The 19,477-nt window shown below is 35.8% G+C and overlaps 1 protein-coding gene across 1 annotated transcript in view; it reads right to left on the bottom strand.

Annotated features, from left to right (window-relative positions):
• The window catches only part of fars2 (phenylalanyl-tRNA synthetase 2, mitochondrial), a 144,101-nt gene that overhangs the window by 38,641 nt on the left and 85,983 nt on the right, over positions 1–19,477 (bottom strand). Inside the window, exon 6 of the mRNA XM_016491935.1 lies at positions 15,860–16,011. Within this exon, the coding sequence (XP_016347421.1) occupies positions 15,860–16,011 (152 nt within the window). The remainder of the gene's footprint in view (positions 1–15,859; positions 16,012–19,477) is intronic.

Here is a 19,477-nt window from a genome sequence, read left to right as displayed (position 1 = left end):
ATCTCTAGAGAAATTTTTTTTTAAGCAATAATGCATTAACCTTTCAGACCTTCCATAAGCTTGTTAAGAAATGGTATACCTGTATACTTGTGTAAAAGCCAGTGTGACTTCAACTTTAAATGAGCATTCATTTTTAAAGGTGAAGTATGTAATGTTTTCAGCAATAAAGTATAATGCTAGCTGTGCATGTTTAATTCCCAGTGGAGTACTAATTTAGCATTGCATCACTCGCTCACCAGAGGATGCTCTGCAGTGAATGGGTGCCGTCAGAATGAGAGTCCAAACAGCTGATGAAAACATCTCAATAATCCACAAGTAATCCACACCAGTCCAGTCCATCAGTTAATGTATTGTGAAGACAAAAGCTGCGTGTTAGTAAGAAACAAACCATCATTAAGGCGTTTTAACTTTAAATCACTGCTTCTGGATAAAATACGAGTCCACAATCCATAATAACGCTTCCTCTTGTGAAAAAGTCCATCTCCTGTTGTCTCTCACATCAAAATCCACCCACATATTTGTTTAGAACTGTTTTGGCTTGTAAATGGTGCTTGATCTGTGCATATTTCTCTCCTGATTCAGACAAGATTAATTTTTCACTCATTTCAGGTTTTTTGTTTTAAATTGGTTTTGTGTTGCTGAGATTCGTCTTAGAAGAAACAAACTCATTTACATCTTGGATGGCCTGAGGATGAGTACACATTTCAGCAAATTTTCATTTTGGTAAACTGTTCCTTTAAGGGAAAGGCATCCATTTTTTTTTGCCATTTTCAGTTTTCTTTTTTTGTTTCAAGTTGGTTCTATATTGCTGATTTGTCTTTGAGCTGATGCACTGTTAAATAAATTAATTTTAACAGTAAAATACAGTAAAAACCTGTAAATTGGTTAACAGTAAGTTCCCTTACTCTAAATGATAATGGTGATAAACTGTAGTAGATCTAATGGAACATGTCATGTAATGTTAAGTGTACAGTTTTTTTTTTCTCATCGGTTATGTACATTAGGGTTTATGTTGCATCTTATGTTGTTAAATCAATGTTTATTGAATAATTTTAATGTCATGTGTGTTACCACAATGGTGTTTTGTATTTGTGTGTATGACACAATACTCCAATATTAACCGAAACTTAATTTACCAAAAAACTGATTCTACATGTGGGTTTATCTATACCAGCTGTGTTTTAAGGGTGGTTTTCAGTGTATTATGAAGGTAAAAATAGATTGTTGTAATATTATGCGAGTTTATTTAGTAATTGATTTACTTCGGCAAATATAAGTTTGATCTGTAAAACCTAGAATGTTGCTAAATTCTAGGAATTTAGAATTATCGGTAAAAAAAATCGGTAAAAATACCGATTTGTTGACATCAAATCGGTATTATTTATGGTCAAATTCAAGCAACCACAGTGGAGTTTTTTTTTTTTTTTAAAGTGCAGGTTTGGCTCAAGACGTACAAGTATTTATTGAAGAATTGTTTAAAATGCCTTTGGAGAAAATGAATGGGAAAAATATCAAGGCTGCTGAAAAAGTGGGCAGTCACTGTCGCAGTCTATTTATGAACTGAGACAATTGTCTGGCAGCAAATTATGAAAGTCTCAGAAAGTCTTTGTTCCATCTGTCCTAGTATTCATCTCGTCTGACCTGAGGAAATGTGTGAGATCTCTCTCTCTCTCTCTCTCTCTCCCCACGGCGTCAAACACCAGCCTTACACGCAGAGTATTTCCAGCTCATCAGCTGAGCTGAGCTGTAGCAATGGCAATGTGCAGTTTTGACAGGTGGACTCTCTCCATCCTCTCTTTCTCTCTCGCTCTCCTTCAAAGTGATAAAGTGACAGCTCCATTTGAAGGGGTTCGCTCTGACAGGATGGCGACTGGTTTCGAGCTGACTGCTTGTCTGGGACGACTCGCACCTGTTTCATCTGTGAGACTGCTGCATCCCAGGTAGCGTGACGACGGCACACCTGCACATGGGAGATTTCAACACTGCCACAGACTCTGGAGGCCTGAGTTGACGTCAAATCGGTAGATGCAGTGGCATCTTAAAAAAATTCCACCACTTATATCCTAAAGCATTTTGTTTTTGCATTCAGTCATTCCATCACACACAAAACATGGCCAGAACTATGTGGAGAGCTCAAATAACATGTCCACATGTGATGTGCTTGCTGAATGCAGGGCGGTCCACCTGAAAGGGTTTCAGCTCTGGGCTTTTTCCACACTTGACTCAGTAAAGCATTTTACTGGTGGAATCCAATGATAGTGCTGCGATGACAGCGACCCATTTGTCTGCACGCGTTTTGTGGCTGAATGATTCATTTTATGCACCTGTTAGTAATTTAGCTGAAACGGCTAAATGTGGTATTTAGAGGGAGTGTCAACATATGTTTTGGCCCTATAGTGTATAATGATGAATAGTATCTCTGATAAGCATATATATACAAAGTTTGGGCTTAGTACAATTTTTTTTATGTTTCTGAAAGCTCTTCTGCTCATCAAGGCTTCATTTATTTGATCAAAAATAAAGTAACAACAAAAATATTGTGAAAAAAATATTACAATTTTAAATAACTATTTACTATTGTAATATACATAATACAACAACATTAATAATAATAATTAAAATATTATTATTATTATTATTATATGAATATGAAAATAGTGTATAAATACTAATAATGTATGTGTACATGTAAAACATGCAATAAATTAAACAATAAAAAAATAGTAATCCAATAATGGCATAATTCAACACATAAAGTGCTCTTCTCAGTGTGTTAATCTCAAATGCATAATGGTTTTTTTTCCCCCACTGATCTGCAGTACTACTTTTGTGTTCACATTAACATTTAGCATTGATATTTCACTTGTTGAGCTTTGATGATAATTATATCCCACCGTACGATGAATGCGAATGACTTAAACGTCTCATTTGTCTTTAATGAGGTCATATGATGCTGCTAAAAAGAACATTATTTTGTGTATTTGGTGTAATGAAATGTGTTTATGCGGTTTAAGGTTAAAAAAACACATTATTGCACTCCCCACCAGGTACAATATTCTGATTGTTTGCATCTTGTTTTTAAGCCCATAAATAATAATGTACTTGTTCTAATACATTTATATTGTAATGTACTCATTGTAATATATTTTAAAAATAATTTACATTGCTGGTAGGTTATCATTGCACAAATTAACACACTCTCTACAATAAAAAAAAATAAATTTAGAAGAGTTCTAAACTAACGTGCTGTCTTCACTGTATCTTAACGCACACGCTCTCAAGGCTGATTTATACTCGACGCGTCCGCAAGTTCGCTTTGAGTGCGTGCGGCAAATATTTTTGGCGGAAGTTCGCTTTGAGTGCGCGCGACGCCGTTTCGCGTGGCAGTGTGCACGGCATTTTTTGTAACTTTCCGTGTAGCTCCGCTTCCGAAGATGCACGAGTTCAAAGCGACTCTAGCCGGCGTTTTAGGTAGGCGTGGCTGACTCTTAACTTTTATAAAGAATATCTCTTTGGATTTGAGACTTTAGTCTTTGCAACTTTACAGATCTTCTTTATGCACCAAGAGCTTGTATCACTTCAAAGAGAAAGGGAAAATTGAAATCGCATCATATGACCCCTTTAATTAGCAAATATATTATCATTATAAGAGGGTCTTTCTCCATTAGCAGAGAAGCACATGCTCTGCTAGCAGTTCAAAACAAACCGATCTGTTTGTAGTCACCACACAGAAGAATAATCTGCATAGTGATGCATGGTTCTAATTTAATAAATGTGTGTTTCACAGCATTAAACATATTTAAACTAATGCGTTAAAGTGTTTACTTTGACATCCATAATGTACAGTACAGAGAGAATGATTAGTAAGAAAAAAGGCCCTTTGCGTCAAAAATGTTGTTGACCTCTGCTTTATACAGAGATTGATTTTTATTTTATGTTTTATATAATAAGGCCAAATAGCATTTTAGTGCTATTACTGTAATTTGTAAAGTGACGAGCACTGCAAACACTGTGTCGTGGTAGTTACAGACACACAAGGGCCCGTGGGATTTGGCGGGGCAATGCCGTCTCCCAGCGGTGACCTCCACTCTCAATTACACAGAGATTACCCAGCAGCCCCGGCCCTGACTTATCAGCCTCTATAAATTTAGAGGCGGCACAATTACGCTCACTCCTGCCTGCTAACGCCATTAAACACAGCCTGCTCTCATACACACAGGAGGGAGGGAGTGGAGAGTTGATACAGACGTCAGAGACAGACAGACAGAGACAGAGACAGATACAGATGGAGCCTTGCTCACACTGCTGCTCAAGAACAACCCATTTGTTCTCCTACATCTGACGATATCATCGCTCTCCTACAGTAAAACACTCCTGGGTTCATGGCTTATGGTTAGATAATTGATCTTTTTACCATTAATGTGTCTGTAACATTTCTCAGATATATATATTTTTTAAAAAGCGATCAAAACTGACTCACCTTTTTCTTTGTTAATAAATGTTCCTGGTGTTATTGTTCACAATTTATTAGCGCATGTTATTCTAGAGGGGAAAAAAAGTTTGTTTTCTTAATCTTTCATCAAAATGTAACGACTTTCTCCACTCTGAAATGGGTTTTCTATTTTGCTGATGTAACCAAGGGAAAAATTATATTAACCTACCCTGCTTTCACCCAAGACATCCAATCAAATCCTGATGGATAAAATCAATTCCGCTTCACATAATTTCTCGAAGAATATTCCCAAATGTGGGGTGACTAACAACATGACATCTCATGTATACAGATTAAAAATAATAATGTATAATAAATATATATATTAGGTCTGGGCGATATAGCTAAAAAAATATCACAATATAATGTTTCATATCATTCGATGTCGATAATTATTGATTTTTTTATAACCTTTTTCAAACATATTTAGATAGGCTACAATATTGTCTGTTTTTGCTCAGTTTTGCCAAAGAAAATATTACCTATAAAGCCACTGCAGATCTGTTGTGTATCTCTGATTGATGACCCAGTCTGTTGTGATTGGTCTACTGCGTGCAGCGCATGTCAATAACAGAACGCCCATCAGCAGTACTTAGCCCACAGCTCGGTGATAAACACCCAAACAGCCATGGTATATGCGTTAGCCCAATGCAGAAACGTATTGATAAAGCACTGCAGATTGTACACTAACGTATTGCTCTATTCTTCATCAGAACTACAAGTAATAACAACAACAAAGATTCACTATTCATCGACACATTTCTAGACAATTGCGAGCGAACATATATTGCTGTTAACCGGTTAGATGGAGACCTACAAGCTGCGTGGAGCGAACACAACACACACAACTAAATAAGTATTTAACTGTACCTTAACGGATTTACCCTGACAGTGCAGAGCACAGCGTCTTCTCCACAGGAATCCGCTACGGTGTTTAAGGAAGGGGAGGCTCAAGTTTTCCCGAGTCTGCGCGCACAACAAGTGGGCGGGCATAAATATGCTAATGTTTCATGTTGACGTCAACTTGAAACAGCTTAAGATTCGTTTTAAAAACGACTCGTTTTCATGACTCGGAGTAGACTCTTTCTTTTGAAAGACAAGAACTTTATACACGGTGCACTTATAGATTTAAAACTTTGCAGGATGTTTTCATTCACTTAGCGCTGTTACACACTGCATGAAAGGTAATTTTCAAAAATCCATGGCCCATTTATAAAGAGAGCCGTTTACTTCATTCCTGAATGAATCAGCAGTTCGAACGAATTGCATGAATGAATAAATGACTCAAATAACTTAATGATAAAGACATTTATGGCCACCTACTACTGGCAGTTTTAGTTTCTTATCATTTCATTAAAAAAATAATAAAATATTATTATTATTATCATCATAATTAATAATAATAATAATAAAAAAGTGAAGAAGAAAAAACGTCCATCATTTCCTCACTCTTTATGAATGTTGGTAACCAGAAGAAAAGAAGAATGTTGGTAACCAAGCTGATTTGTTTACCAGTTACTTCATTGTATGAACAAAAAATACTGATACTATCTAAAGAACGGAAACGTCTGTATGTATATATATATATATATATATATAAAGTGTGTCTATTAAGAATAATAATTTATCATATAAAAACTAAATAAATGATGAATTCATCAAGATGGCTCTTTGGCTCAGATTAATAAAAACTCGCTTCTATGGGTACAGCGTAGTCTCACACAGAAACTAGCAAACAATCATAGCTGATAGTATAATGTGTATTTACATCAATTTAATTGACCAATCAGCATCCAGAAGCAGAAATATCTGCTTTGTGAGTCACATTATTGAAGTCAAATGCATTGTGAATGCTGTTTCCTGTTGAACATCAGTGTATGGACTATGTATAAAACATTTGCCCACGGTGACGCAGCGCATACAAACGCTTCTCTAAAAGGCTAATCTCAGCATAGTGATGCAGTATGTGGTGTGATCCGTGTCTTTTTTCATCACTGATTGCTACATGAACAAATCTGTAAGTGCCGCAGTAAAGCGCCGTCTAATTAACCCCACAGCTGAGCGACTAGACCTCTTAAAGTCCTCATCTCAGTCCGACCGCTGAGTAAAAGCTGACAAAACAGCAGTCAAAGTGAAGTGAGTCAGCCTGAGCTTCATTCATCTCTCCTTCCTTTGGCTGAGCATCAGTGTTCATAATGAGAACCACCAGGACTGAGGAGAATGAGTCAGGCCTTCTCAAACAAAAACTGAGCGAGGAGAAAGAATGAGGAGTTGTAAAATTTGTGTACTACAGTGTAATGCCTCTCATTGGAGGAAATGTCAAGACATTTACAGGGCTCATCATAAGGACTTTTCTGCTGTAGATCAGGTTTTTACATTTTCACTGGCCTCACCACCAAATTATACATTGCTGATTAATAAAATGCATCATTACAATATATTGTCAAAGTGGACATGCTTGTAATTTGCTTCTTTTCTTAATTTTAATAACAAAAATAAAATAAAAATAGCTATATAGAGGTACATATCGTTATCGTGAAATAAAATTTCTCATACTGTGAAATAAGATTTTGGTCATATCGCCCACCCCTACTGTTGTTTAATCTATTGCCATTATTTTACGGAGTACATACATTGTATAATTTTTACAGTGAATGTTTAAAGGGAAAACAATACAACATACAGGTTTGGAATTACGTAAAGTTGAGTAAATTTTTATTTTCTGAATTTTCAGTTTTGGTGAACTAACCCTTAAATCTTAATTACTCTTCAACAGACTTTAATCTACGTCATTCAATATTCATAACATAACTTAATTTAATTTAATTTAATTTAATTTAATTTAATTTAATTTAATCCTACTACACCTCCAGTTTTTCCCCCCTGTAATTTTCTCCCTTCAACAGATTCAACACATTTATGAATCTTTTTCCCTTACTTTATTCCAAAATGGATTCAGTCTCTGGCTGGGCACTTTCCAGAACTCTAATATGCTTTATTTCAAGACATATTTCATATTTTGAACACAGCTACTCATGCTTGACAGTAAAGGTGCGGTCATTACAATAGGAATCCGCATGATTGGGAATTTTGCTTGAGGGTAAAAAAAAAAAATCCCCATGTGGTTTTGCAATCAGTTCGAGTTGGTCTTGTGGATTCACTTTGTTGACCAACAGAAATCTGCTTGGTTTGAAAGTATCTTCTTTGTGAGCTGTGCTTCATCCATCACCACAATACTAAAAGCAGACTATGGACGAAATAGACGAAATTTTGCCATTATGACCGCACATTAAGGATGATGTTGAATGAGCTTTATCTGGTTGGTGGCAAAGACAGAGCTTTGCCTTTGAGCTATAAAACTCAACCACAAAATATTCTTCAAAAAGGTTTCAGATTTTTGTCACAAGGCTTCTAGCAAACTCCAGGTACGACTTCAGATTTCTCAGAAGTGTCGTTCCCTCTGGTCACTGTCCCAAAGCGACTGAATCTGTGAACTACAGAGGAGACTGTTGTTGTCTGGAGAGCTTCTGCCATGTCAGCCTTCGCTCTTGAACTCTTACTGGCCTCCTGGTCACTTCACTGATATTATTATTATTATTATTATTATTATTATTCTAATTTGATAGGATGGTCTGGTCTTGGTAGTGTCTGGGTCAAGAAGTTTTATAAAACCTGGAGAAACTACAGTATCTGTTAGCATTCACATTGATCTCACTTGCAGCTATTTAGGTGGCATCTGCCATTTTTACTCCATGGAGCTACAGAAACTTGGTTGGGTGCAGCAAAAGTTTGATGAAAAATTACAAAGAAAAACATATATTTGGAACATTCATCAGTGAGTCACTGCACAATAATAACAGCAATGTATGAAAGTCTGTTTTTGCCTGTTTTTAGCTTTTATTTCTTGTAATTGCGACATTAAATCTCAGAATTGTGACTTTATTTCTTGAAATTGCATATTTTTTTCTTGTAATTCCGGCTTTATATCTGTTCAACTGTGACTTTAAATCTTAAAATTGTGACTTTATTTCTTGTAATTGCAAATTTATTTCTTGTAATTCTGGCTTTATATCTTTCAACTGTTATTTCAAATCTCACAATTGCAACTTTATTTCATGTAATTCTGGCCTTATATCTTACAAATATTTATATATCGTTACTTATTAGAATTTATATCTTCTGTGACTTTAAATCTCACAATCATGATATTATTTCTTGTAATTGTGACTTTATATCTCACAATTCCAACTTTATTTCTTATAATTGTGGCTTAATATCTTCCAACTGTGACTTTAAATTTAAATCTACTTTATATCTCACACTTGTGAGACGGATTTCTTATTTTTACACCTCACAAATCTAATTTTATCTTCATATCTTTTCACTCTGAGTCAGAAATGTGCTTCTACTCCTCATTCTCTGGTTTTCTTGTGCAATGACTATTGGGTGTGAGAAAAAATCCCTTTAAATGTGCTTTTAAATTTAGTCAAATATGATTAAACCTTTGACATCATCATCTCTTTTTTTAGCACTATTCACTCTACAGGTGTAAGGTATTAATGTGTCAGCATGTGTGTGAATGAGCGTGAGCATGTTTGTGAGGTGTAATGTGATGCATAGCATCTTCCTCTGCACAGTTTTGCATCGTCAAAAACACCCCATTATTCATAAGGTTATAATTGATGTTCTCTGAGCCATGGGCCATTAAATACACTCTGCTCTCTCTCTCTCGCTCGCTCTCTCTCTCTCACACACACACACCCCCTCTCTCTCCTGTGTCTCCTTCACTGTGGCTCAGTAATGGTGGCAGACATTAGCCTGCTGGCTTGTAGCGCTTTCCGGAAGGATCCCCCCGGGCTTCCGACAAAGAGGGCAGATTTTTAACAAGTCTGGCTCTTCCAGCAGCCTGCTGATGAGGACAACCATTTGCTAGCAGTACCTGCCTTACTCCTATCACTGTCTCCCAACCTGACTGGCCGAGCTTAGCTGCAACTGCAGTCATGTAAGTTCACACTTTTTGACACCTATCTTCTGTCCCTCCCTCACGCTCTGTCATTCAGCCAGCAAATTCAAAACCTTTTTTTTTTTTTTTTAACAATTGGATTCCATTATATACATTATAAGAAGAGTGTAGCAAGCGTAGATAGTTTTTCATTAAGAGTTCCCTTGAAAGAAACTTCCAGTAAAAATAAAAGTAGAATGAAAAATATACAATTTGTATTATTAATACTTAGTTATCACATAATTAATGACTTTTTATAAATATATTAAATAAAAATGCAATATTTTTATTTTGGGGTTTTATTTTTAATTAATTTAAATGATAAATTATATTATAAATAAATAAATATTAGGAAGAAATAGATAGCACTTAATGAATTTGCTTAATAAAATATAATAAATAAATTTATTTAATTATATAATTAAGATATTATATATTTTTATTACATTATTTTTAAAATAGTATAATACAAATCTAAAAAGGTATATAAAATCACAATACACTTACATAGTATATAACCTGACACACACATACATGTATAAACTAACATATATAGCTAAAACTTTTATCAGTGTTGAAATGAAAATGATTAGAAAAGAGCTAAACAAGTGTCTCTCAACCACACACACCTTTTCTTTTTTTCACACAAACTGCTTGACAGCAAAGCAAACATTGATCAAGCATGACATAAATCCTGATGATGCTTCCAACATATAAATACATAACCATGAGGGCCTCAGAACGCTAGTCTCGTCATCGCAGCCGATGCTGATGCTCTCAAATGTGATATTACTACAGATGGCGTCACATATCCCATAATCAAACCTCACAATAACCCACCAACCAGCAGAAGATCACATATATCAGCACTGTATCACACCACAGAGAGCATAAATTAGAGTGGTTGGACGCGCTCAGTCGAGCTAAATCCGGCAGTTCTCCATCAGGTCTCCTGTCCACAGCTGTCAGATTTATTGACAGCTGTCAACTTTCCAAATTAATTCTGCTTGTTTACACCTGACAGCGTTACGTGCCGACAAATGCAGATTTGTGTTGGATTATAGTGGCCATCGGGTGAGATTTGTTATTGATGTCAGACAAACAGCTCCACGGTGAAAGAGAGCAAAGGAGAGAGAGAGCGTGACTTTTACTTTCTTAGTTCTTAGTGTTAAATGAAATTAAATTTACGGAATCATTTTATTTATTGTTATTTTTAGTTTTTTTTTTTTAATGTTTAGTTCAATTGTGCATTTTAATTTAACTTTTCAAATATTTTATTTTATATTTTGCACATTTTTCCCTTTATTTATTAGTATTATTTGTTTTCATCATTTGCATACAGTTCACTCAAAATAACTTCTCTATCCATAATATTACTTTCTACAGTTCTTCCTTTTCTGAAAGGAAGTCATCTTGTCTGAATCAGGAGAGAAATCTGCAGCGATCAAACACCGTTTACAAGTCTAAAACAGATCTAAACAAATATGTGGGAGGATTCTGATGTGAGACGACAACAGGAGATGGACTTTTTCACTGGAGGAAGCGTTATTATGGATCATGGACTTGTATTTTGGTCAAAAGCGACAATTTAAAGTTAAAATGCCTTGATGGATTTGTTTTTTACAAACATGCAGCTTTTCACTTCACAAGATGTTAACTGCTGGACTGGAGTGCTGTGGATTACTTGTGGATTATTGTGATGTTTTTATCAGCTGTTTGGACTCTCATTCTGACGGCACCCATTCACTGCAGAGCATCCTCTGGTGAGCAAGTGATGGAATGTTACATTTGAATGAATAGCAACCTGAATAAATACTTCCTTTCATGCCAACAATGCACACAATTGAACTGAAAGAGACAAAGTGCACTTCTAAACTAAACATTTGCATTGCCTCCTTGTCCTCTCACTACTGTTCTACTGAAAGTTCTCAATGATATTTTAATTCTTTAAATATATTGCTGCACAGTTGGAAAAGACCATAATTTGAATGTCAGGTGCTACAAATCCTCAGAAATGTTTATTGCTGGACAGCTTCCATGTAATACCCTGACATTTCTGAGGGATATAGACATCCATCATATAATGGACGGATAAAGTTCAGTGTGAATGTGGCATTTGGCCCTTTTTAACATTCAGAAGCCTATTTCACTGCACATATTCTTCTAAAAATGTAACTTGCCTCTTCTCTAACTGTCTAAGTTAAAGCATTAAGATTGTTTTTGTTAATGGGGCCAACACAGCCTTGAAAAACCTCAGCAAACCTGTTTCCACGAACATTTTTGGAAACAGAATAAATGATAGGCACACCTGAGTCTTTCAAGCTGTCTCAAGCGGAGGATATGCGTGTCACAAATATATATATAAAATACGCCGCTGTATCTCAGCTCACTATAAATGACTTCCCACATTTGGGTTTTACATTTCAGTTGTTAGGGGAATTTGCAGTGAATGCTTCCGTACAACCAAAAAATACTGTTAGGCAACAGATAGCATGCAAGATTAACCTACTGTCAGCAGATATAGCCTGCTGTGAAAGTTGATTGAATTACAGCACAAATAAGTGATGTGCTGATAAATACAGTGTGCTGTTCAAAGGTGTATTGGTTTATGCAACGTTTTTGCTCTTTTGGTTTCATTCTTTGCCTTCGCTTACACGGCAATATAGAGACTCTGGAAAAAATGCAATACAATTTTTAGTAGCGCTTGCTAAGGCAAACATCATATAACTATTGCTCACACTTAAGGTTAGAAGTTTGCAAAGCAAAAGTATTAAAACTTTGATGCATAAATCATCCCGCATCAGTTTGAGCAACATTCCACTAAATTCATTCCCTTTTTAAGCACAAGTATTAAAATACTGAAGCCAAAAAAGAAAGAAAGAAAGAAAGAAAGAAAGACAACCTTCCTGACCCAACCCTTATAACTGAAACTGCACTGAAAATCACGCACAGCACCCTAGCATGTTTAAATGTTAATAAATTGCATTGTCCCATCCCAAGCTACATTATTACATTTCAATATTTGTAGGAACATGCATTAATTACACCTTCAGAAAGGTAACAGGGTTGATGGTAAAAGAGTAGACAGTTTTACAATTTAATTTGATGTTACAAGCCTTGCGTTCAAGGTTGTGAAACTATAAAGTACTTTCTAGAAAGAGAATTTAATGCTTATTATTGCATGTTCACTTTTAAATGATCAGTTCTTTACTATACAAAATTATGGCAACAGAACAGATTGACGGTAACAGAATTGACAGTTTTGCTATTTAATTTGACAGTACAAATCTTGTTCTCAAGGTGTGGAACTATTAAGTACGTTTTGAAAAGAGAATATAATGCTGATATTTTAATGTTCACTTTTATATTATCTGTTGTTCACTTTACAAAATGATGGTAACAGGGTGGACACTTGTATACTTTAAATTGACATTACAAGCCTTGTTCTCAAGATGCGAAACTTTTTGTACTTATATGTGTACTTGTTAAAAAAGGAATGTTATGCTGATATTTGAACGTACACTTTTATATTATCAACTGTTTACTTTACAAAGTTATGGTAACAGGGTGGACAGTTAAAATGGACATTACAAGTTTTATTCTCAAGGTGTGAAACTATTAAGTACTTTTTGGAAAAATAATTGAATGATTATATTTTAAAGGGGTCATATGATGCGATTTCAAGTTTTCCTTTCTCTTTGGAGTGTTACAAGCTGTTCGTGAATAGATAAGATCCCTAAAGTTGCAAAGACTAAAGTCTCAAGCCCAAAGAGATATTCTTTATAAAAGTTAAGACTCGTCCACGCCCTCCTAAAACACCTCATTTAAACACGCCCTGTAACATTTCCGTCACACGCTTGAGGTATTCGGCCAATCACAACGCACTGGATAGCTGGCCAATCAGAGCCCACCTCACTTTTCAGAACGATGAGATTTGTAAAAATCGAAAATAATGTGTTTTTTTAACCTTAAACCGCATAAACACATTTCATTACACCAAATACACAAAATAATTACATAATTATGGTAACAGGGTGGACAGTTTTACAATTTAAACTGACTTGCAAACCTTGTTCTCAGAAAATGAAGGTAACAGGGTTGACAAATTAGATTCCCCCACTGAGAATCATAAAAAAAAACAAAAAAAACAAGATGCCTTAGACTTGTCCTTGAAAACTTCAGTTTCGGAAAAAAAATACGATGCCATTATGATGCATAATGACATGATTGTTTTATTTAAAATTAACATATTTGCTATTTATGCTAAGGGCAAAAAAAAAATAAAAATGCATCCGTATGATAAAAATTAGACGACAGCTGAATTCTTGGATATTCACTGTTTTGCAGAATGAGAAACCACTCACATTTCTGTTAGTCACATATAAAAACCGAGTCATTTTTGAAGGAAAACCCTGCTGTGGTATTGTCATAAGTAAAACAGCGAGCACAAAGGAAAAGCATTAGGTTTCCAATGGCTCTTTGAGGGCACGTCTGATGCCAGAATATTTCTCACCGCACTGAAGAAGAGCATGATGGGAGACTCGCTGCCAATCTCATCATATTAGCAGCTCTCAAAACCGCCCGAGTCAGCAGTACCGCAGAGAAAATGAGAGAAAATGATTAGGACAATATTGCGAATGTGACATTTCTGACGGACGGAGATGGCTGGAGGCTAGATGAGCTGTGATTGGCTGTCCTCTCGTTGTAATTGGTGATTTGAAGTTGGAGAACAGGTTTAAGGTAAGTATTGACGTCTCTCTTGCCCTTTCCATCCCTGTCCTTCTCTCTCTCTCTCTGGTTGTAGAAAGTATGAAGCAGAGCTCACAGGCATTGACGCAACTGCAGCAAAATGATCATAAAGAGGAAATTAGCTGCAGGACACACACACACACACACAAACACACACACACACACAATACATTACGGCTACTTAGAAAAGTACTTCCGCAGCGGCAATATCACAAACTATTCTAGAAACTATTCAAATAAAATATTTGTTTTCGAAGAAACGTGTGCACAAACATAGGTCTGGACCGAATTAGAAAAAGAGCAAAACAAACACCAATCTCTTTAAATTTCTAACTGTCGTATGGGCTATTACACCCTTGCAGCACCTCATGATGTCATCTTATTTACGGATGTCATTAGGAGAAGGGGAGGGAAAAGGTTGCTATTTAAAAAAAGATTAAGAGCAGGGACAGAGATGAATGTTTGCGGCTCTTTTTACGCACTGCAGTTCCTCGTTGTATCATTTAACACACACACACACACACACACAGTCTGTTCTAGTAGAGGGGACTTGGGACAGTTGGACCGCTGTGCCCGCAGGTGAACTTCTCATCCTCTTAATACAATTAATTATTGATGTCACAGGGCGAGGAAACAGGAAAAGGGCAACCCAAGCACAGCCTCTGCAGTCCACAAAAGCAGACCTGCTCAGGAAGAGCTGCGCCATATCAACTGCATTCAGGGAAAATCACGTGGATCGTTCTGTGGTTTGTGAAAGTGTTTGTGAATGGATGACGGAAGAAAGAGATAATGAGTCTGAAGAGCCTGACAAACACGGCCCACCGTGAAATGGAGCCTAATGCTGGAGAGTTCAAAACCGAGCCATTAGGCATCGTTGACCCCTGATCCTCCGTCAAGAGATGAACGCCGCACTGCCAACGGCCCCGCGCAATAACATTAGCTTTCTCTCCTGCGAAAGCCATTAGCTTTCAGAATGATGGCAAAGATTGACAAATACAAATGAACAAAATGAATGACGGAACACAGCAACTTCCTAAAATCTTCATGTTCTGCATTAAAATAAATAAATAAAGGAACTTGTTTTAAAGATTTTTTTTTTTAAATATCTTCACTGAAAAAAAGGAAAAAATACTAATAAAAAAAAAAAAAAAACAAGAAACAAAAAGGCAAAAAATAATAATTAGGCACAGGACTTTTGCCACTGAAAACATATTTTATAAATAATTGTCTGTATTTTTATCCTCATTCTTTTGGAATGACTGTACATCCACAATAACATTGTGGTCACCTAAAACAAATCATAATAAATAAATAAATAAAACATATCACTCAAAACAAGATTTTGCATAAAAAATATGAATACGATTTAATATACTCTCTCTGAAAACAAATTATAATACCTACATTTTGCTTCTCAAGCTATTTTTTCTTATTTTAAAGTTTTTAAAAAGATCCTTATTAGGAGAAAAAACTAAGCTAAACATACTGATTTTTTAATAGGACATTTCACAGTAAATAAAAACTTGATATATTTTTCATATTTTTGGTCTGGTGCTACTGGAATGCTTGTTTGGTTATGGGTTCTGGTTCTGTATCTGACATTTTGGATTTCTTACTTTGGATGTGTGAACTCGTCCACCAGCGTGACCTTCTCCACTAGGTCTCCTCCGATGCTGCGCACCAGGTCATAGAAGTCGTTTTCTGTGTAACCTTCGGTCGGCAGCCAAAAAGAGATGTCATTGAAGAGCGGTGGGTACTTACTGAGAGGCTGCAAAAAAGAGAGAAGAAGAAATCCATTTGTTAAGTATACAATACATCAATACATGCAAGTAAAAACAGATGCATATACAGTATATATATATATATATTTTTACGATGTTCATTCAAATACCTCACTATTTCAAGCACCCAGCACTTACACACACACACACATACACACACAGGAGGATGTTGGTGTGAGCGAGACGTCTCTTCAGCCGGAGGTTAAAACTACAGTCACACCCTGAGGCCATCATACCTACAAGGGCTAGTATCCTCACATCAGCAGGCATCTGAGCTCTCCTGTTGTCTTCCACAAGAGCAGCGAAAACAACAGAAAAGCTGTGTGGTAAAACATGATCAACTACCTCAAACCAACCTCCTTTCTGCAGGTAAATGTGTTCACATCATTATTATTCAGCAGTTCTGCTCCTCTGATCTGATTTGCAGAGCGGCGTTCCAAGAGTATGAAGCAAAAACTTGCAATATGTACAGTATAAAAATATATAATTGAACATTTGCATAGAGTAAAGGCTATTTGGTTAACAGTCTATTTAGCAGTCTATTTGGTTAGCAGTAGTGGTATGCTAATTTAGTATGCCGAAACCTAGCTAACTAAAAAAAAAAAAAAAAAAAAAAAAAAAAAAAAGTTTATTTTAACAATCTATAGTGTTATATGTTGTATTAGATATATCACATAATTTAAAAAGACACTAAAGATCGTATTTTTTCAGACAATAGAATAGCTTTGGAGTCTTTCTGGAATGACTCCAAATCAAACTGCTCATGACACAGCCATTTTATAACCGCAAAGATCCACTCAAAGCTGTGTGTCATATTGATTTTACCAGTTAAAGGTATTTTTTTCCTCTTTTGAAAAAGCATTTTCATCCAGCCTTAGAAAGCCACCAAGCTGATTTTCATTGGTCAGGCTGGTCTGGTTTGATGATTTCAGAAGCCTTTAGAAACGTGTCAGCTGATCAGGGGTGTGTCTCCTCTAGAACAACTGTTGTTAATGTCGTCAGCTGAAGATGAAATAATGTATCGCTGTGAATAATAAACATTGCATTTGAATTTTAAGTCGCTATTCAATCATGCAAATCAATCACAGAATATATATATATTTTGCTCACAAGCTTGATCTGTAATTCCACACGTCATACTAACATAGACTGCACTGTAAAAAATGATATGATCAGAAAGTCATGCCAACTTTTGTTTTTACATTACACATTTTACAATTAAGAGCTGCAGTTCCAAACTTTGTGATCCTGTTTGTACATTTTTTTGGGAAACACAAAATCATTGAAAAATGTTGGTAACAATGGAACTTGTGACCATAGGTGGCAGTGATGCACTGAAATTTTGTCAACCAAAAATATTCGGCCGAATCAGCTAAATAAAATGAATATTTGTTTTCAGCTGAAATGGTTTTGGAGGGCTGAAATCATTGACCAAAACATTCTCCAACATTTTGACTGTGTAGGCGTCTATATTGTGGATAAACAACAATAAGTAAACATGTCAGCTGTGTGGACACTAGGACTGGGTTGACAATAATGATTTCTCACTTTTAATCAATCTTCATTTTGATGAACCGATACTGATTCTTAAATTGCAAGAAAGATTATTTAGTTTATGGTGTTTTCAATTGACTTGAATGATTGAACAAAACTTCACTAAACATTACTTTTAGTGTACCTGTCTCCTATTGAATAAACAAGTCTCATTGTTCAAATTCTGTCAATTTTATCTTGATATTCAAACAATAAATGTCATTTTGATGGTCTTTAATGAGGCGTGACAGATCGCTGTAGCCACTTCAGTTCAAGCAGCACGTGAACTGTTCATATCTTCATCTTTACTACAAGTTATAGCAAGAAATAAACATGAATGAACATCAGAAGGTGTTGAAAGAAACCTTATGGCTTACTGAAATGAATCATGTATCATGTAATCACTCGAAAGGACGTCAACAAAACCAATAATAACCAACTGCAGAGCCGTAGAGCCATTTAATTAACCTCACTGAAAGCCATTCAATGTCCATAGCTCGTTAGTTACTGTATCTCTCCTTTAGCGAGGAGCATTTTGCTGAATATATGCACTATATTGCATATTATTTATATTTTTTCTTTAACCTAGTGATGTCTTCAATATTTAATGTAAGTTTGAATAAATACGTCATAAAAACAAGCTTTTATTACAGAAACTGCTTAAATGTTTCAACAACGAATTGGAGTATATTATATTATATTATAATTATATAAACAATTACAACATTTATAACAGTTATATCATATCAAGTTGATATAAAAACTAGTGTTGTTAATTTTTAAATGTTTGTATAATACTCAGTGTGCTGATTATTAAATAAACTTGATTAATTTGTTGACTATTAAATAAGTTTTATTTTCAGCTAGGGTTTCGGTTTTGGGCTAAATGAAACTTCTGTAATAACTTTAACCTCTAATAGTTGGTTGATGCTTCTGGGAAAAGAATATGCCCTTATCTTGTTAAATCTATCATATCATATCTTAGTCATATCTTAATCTGCTTGATGTGAATTTAAATGCACTACAGAGATCATGTAAGTATGCCGTTAGTGTTTCTGAGGTTATTAAAGTGAGGACAGTACGGGAACCTGCATTGTGCTTCTTGTTTTTGGCTGAGTGTGTGTGTGTGGAGGTCGCATGTGATTTATAGTGTGCACTTGTGTGTATGTTGTGCATGTTGCTCTCACAGGACACGACAAAACACACAAGGGCGTATGAGAGCACTGACCCCACGGTCATACCTCATTACCAGCGCAGAGAGAGAGACAGACAGAGAGACTGTCATATATAACCTCCGCAGAGCATCAGGCAAACTGACAAGCAAATCTCTCTCTCTCTCTCTCTCTCTCTCTCTCTCTCTATCTCTCTCTGAGTAATGGACAGTGGGCAGAGAGGTAGATGGGCTGAGAAATGACCTACAGCCAGAAAGCACAGGTAATCAGTCTCACACACATTCCCTGCAGGACGACCATCCAGCCTGCCTGATGCTACACACACACACACACACACACACTCATCTACAGGAGGACACGTTCGGTGTCAAACCTTTAATAGACCAAGGTCCCTCAACAATATAGGCCATGTGAGACCTACAGGAGGTCACATGTAGAGAAAAGATCACATACTGTCCTCAAAACACCTCTCCTACAGCCTGTGTGCAACAATTTCACTGCTAATTCAAACAGGCATTCATGCGATTAATGTGCTACAGCAATAAAGGAAAATCACAGTGATTAAAGGTTAAAATATTTCTCTTGTCCCAGTTTAATTTGCAAAGACAACTGGAAGTAAACCATCAAAGATGAAAGTGTAAACACTGTGGGATGGGCACATGGATACTGTGGTATCGATATATTGATAATAACAAGCTACTTATTTGGAACCGATTCCTTAAAAGAAAAAAAAAAAAAAAATATTATA

The sequence above is a fragment of the Sinocyclocheilus anshuiensis genome, unplaced genomic scaffold (genome assembly GCF_001515605.1).
Source record: "Sinocyclocheilus anshuiensis isolate Anshui unplaced genomic scaffold, SAMN03320099.WGS_v1.1 scaffold762, whole genome shotgun sequence".
NCBI lineage: Eukaryota > Metazoa > Chordata > Actinopteri > Cypriniformes > Cyprinidae > Sinocyclocheilus > Sinocyclocheilus anshuiensis.
Note: the sequence above shows the minus strand (reverse complement) of the source record. Positions and strands in the feature narration are given on the sequence as shown.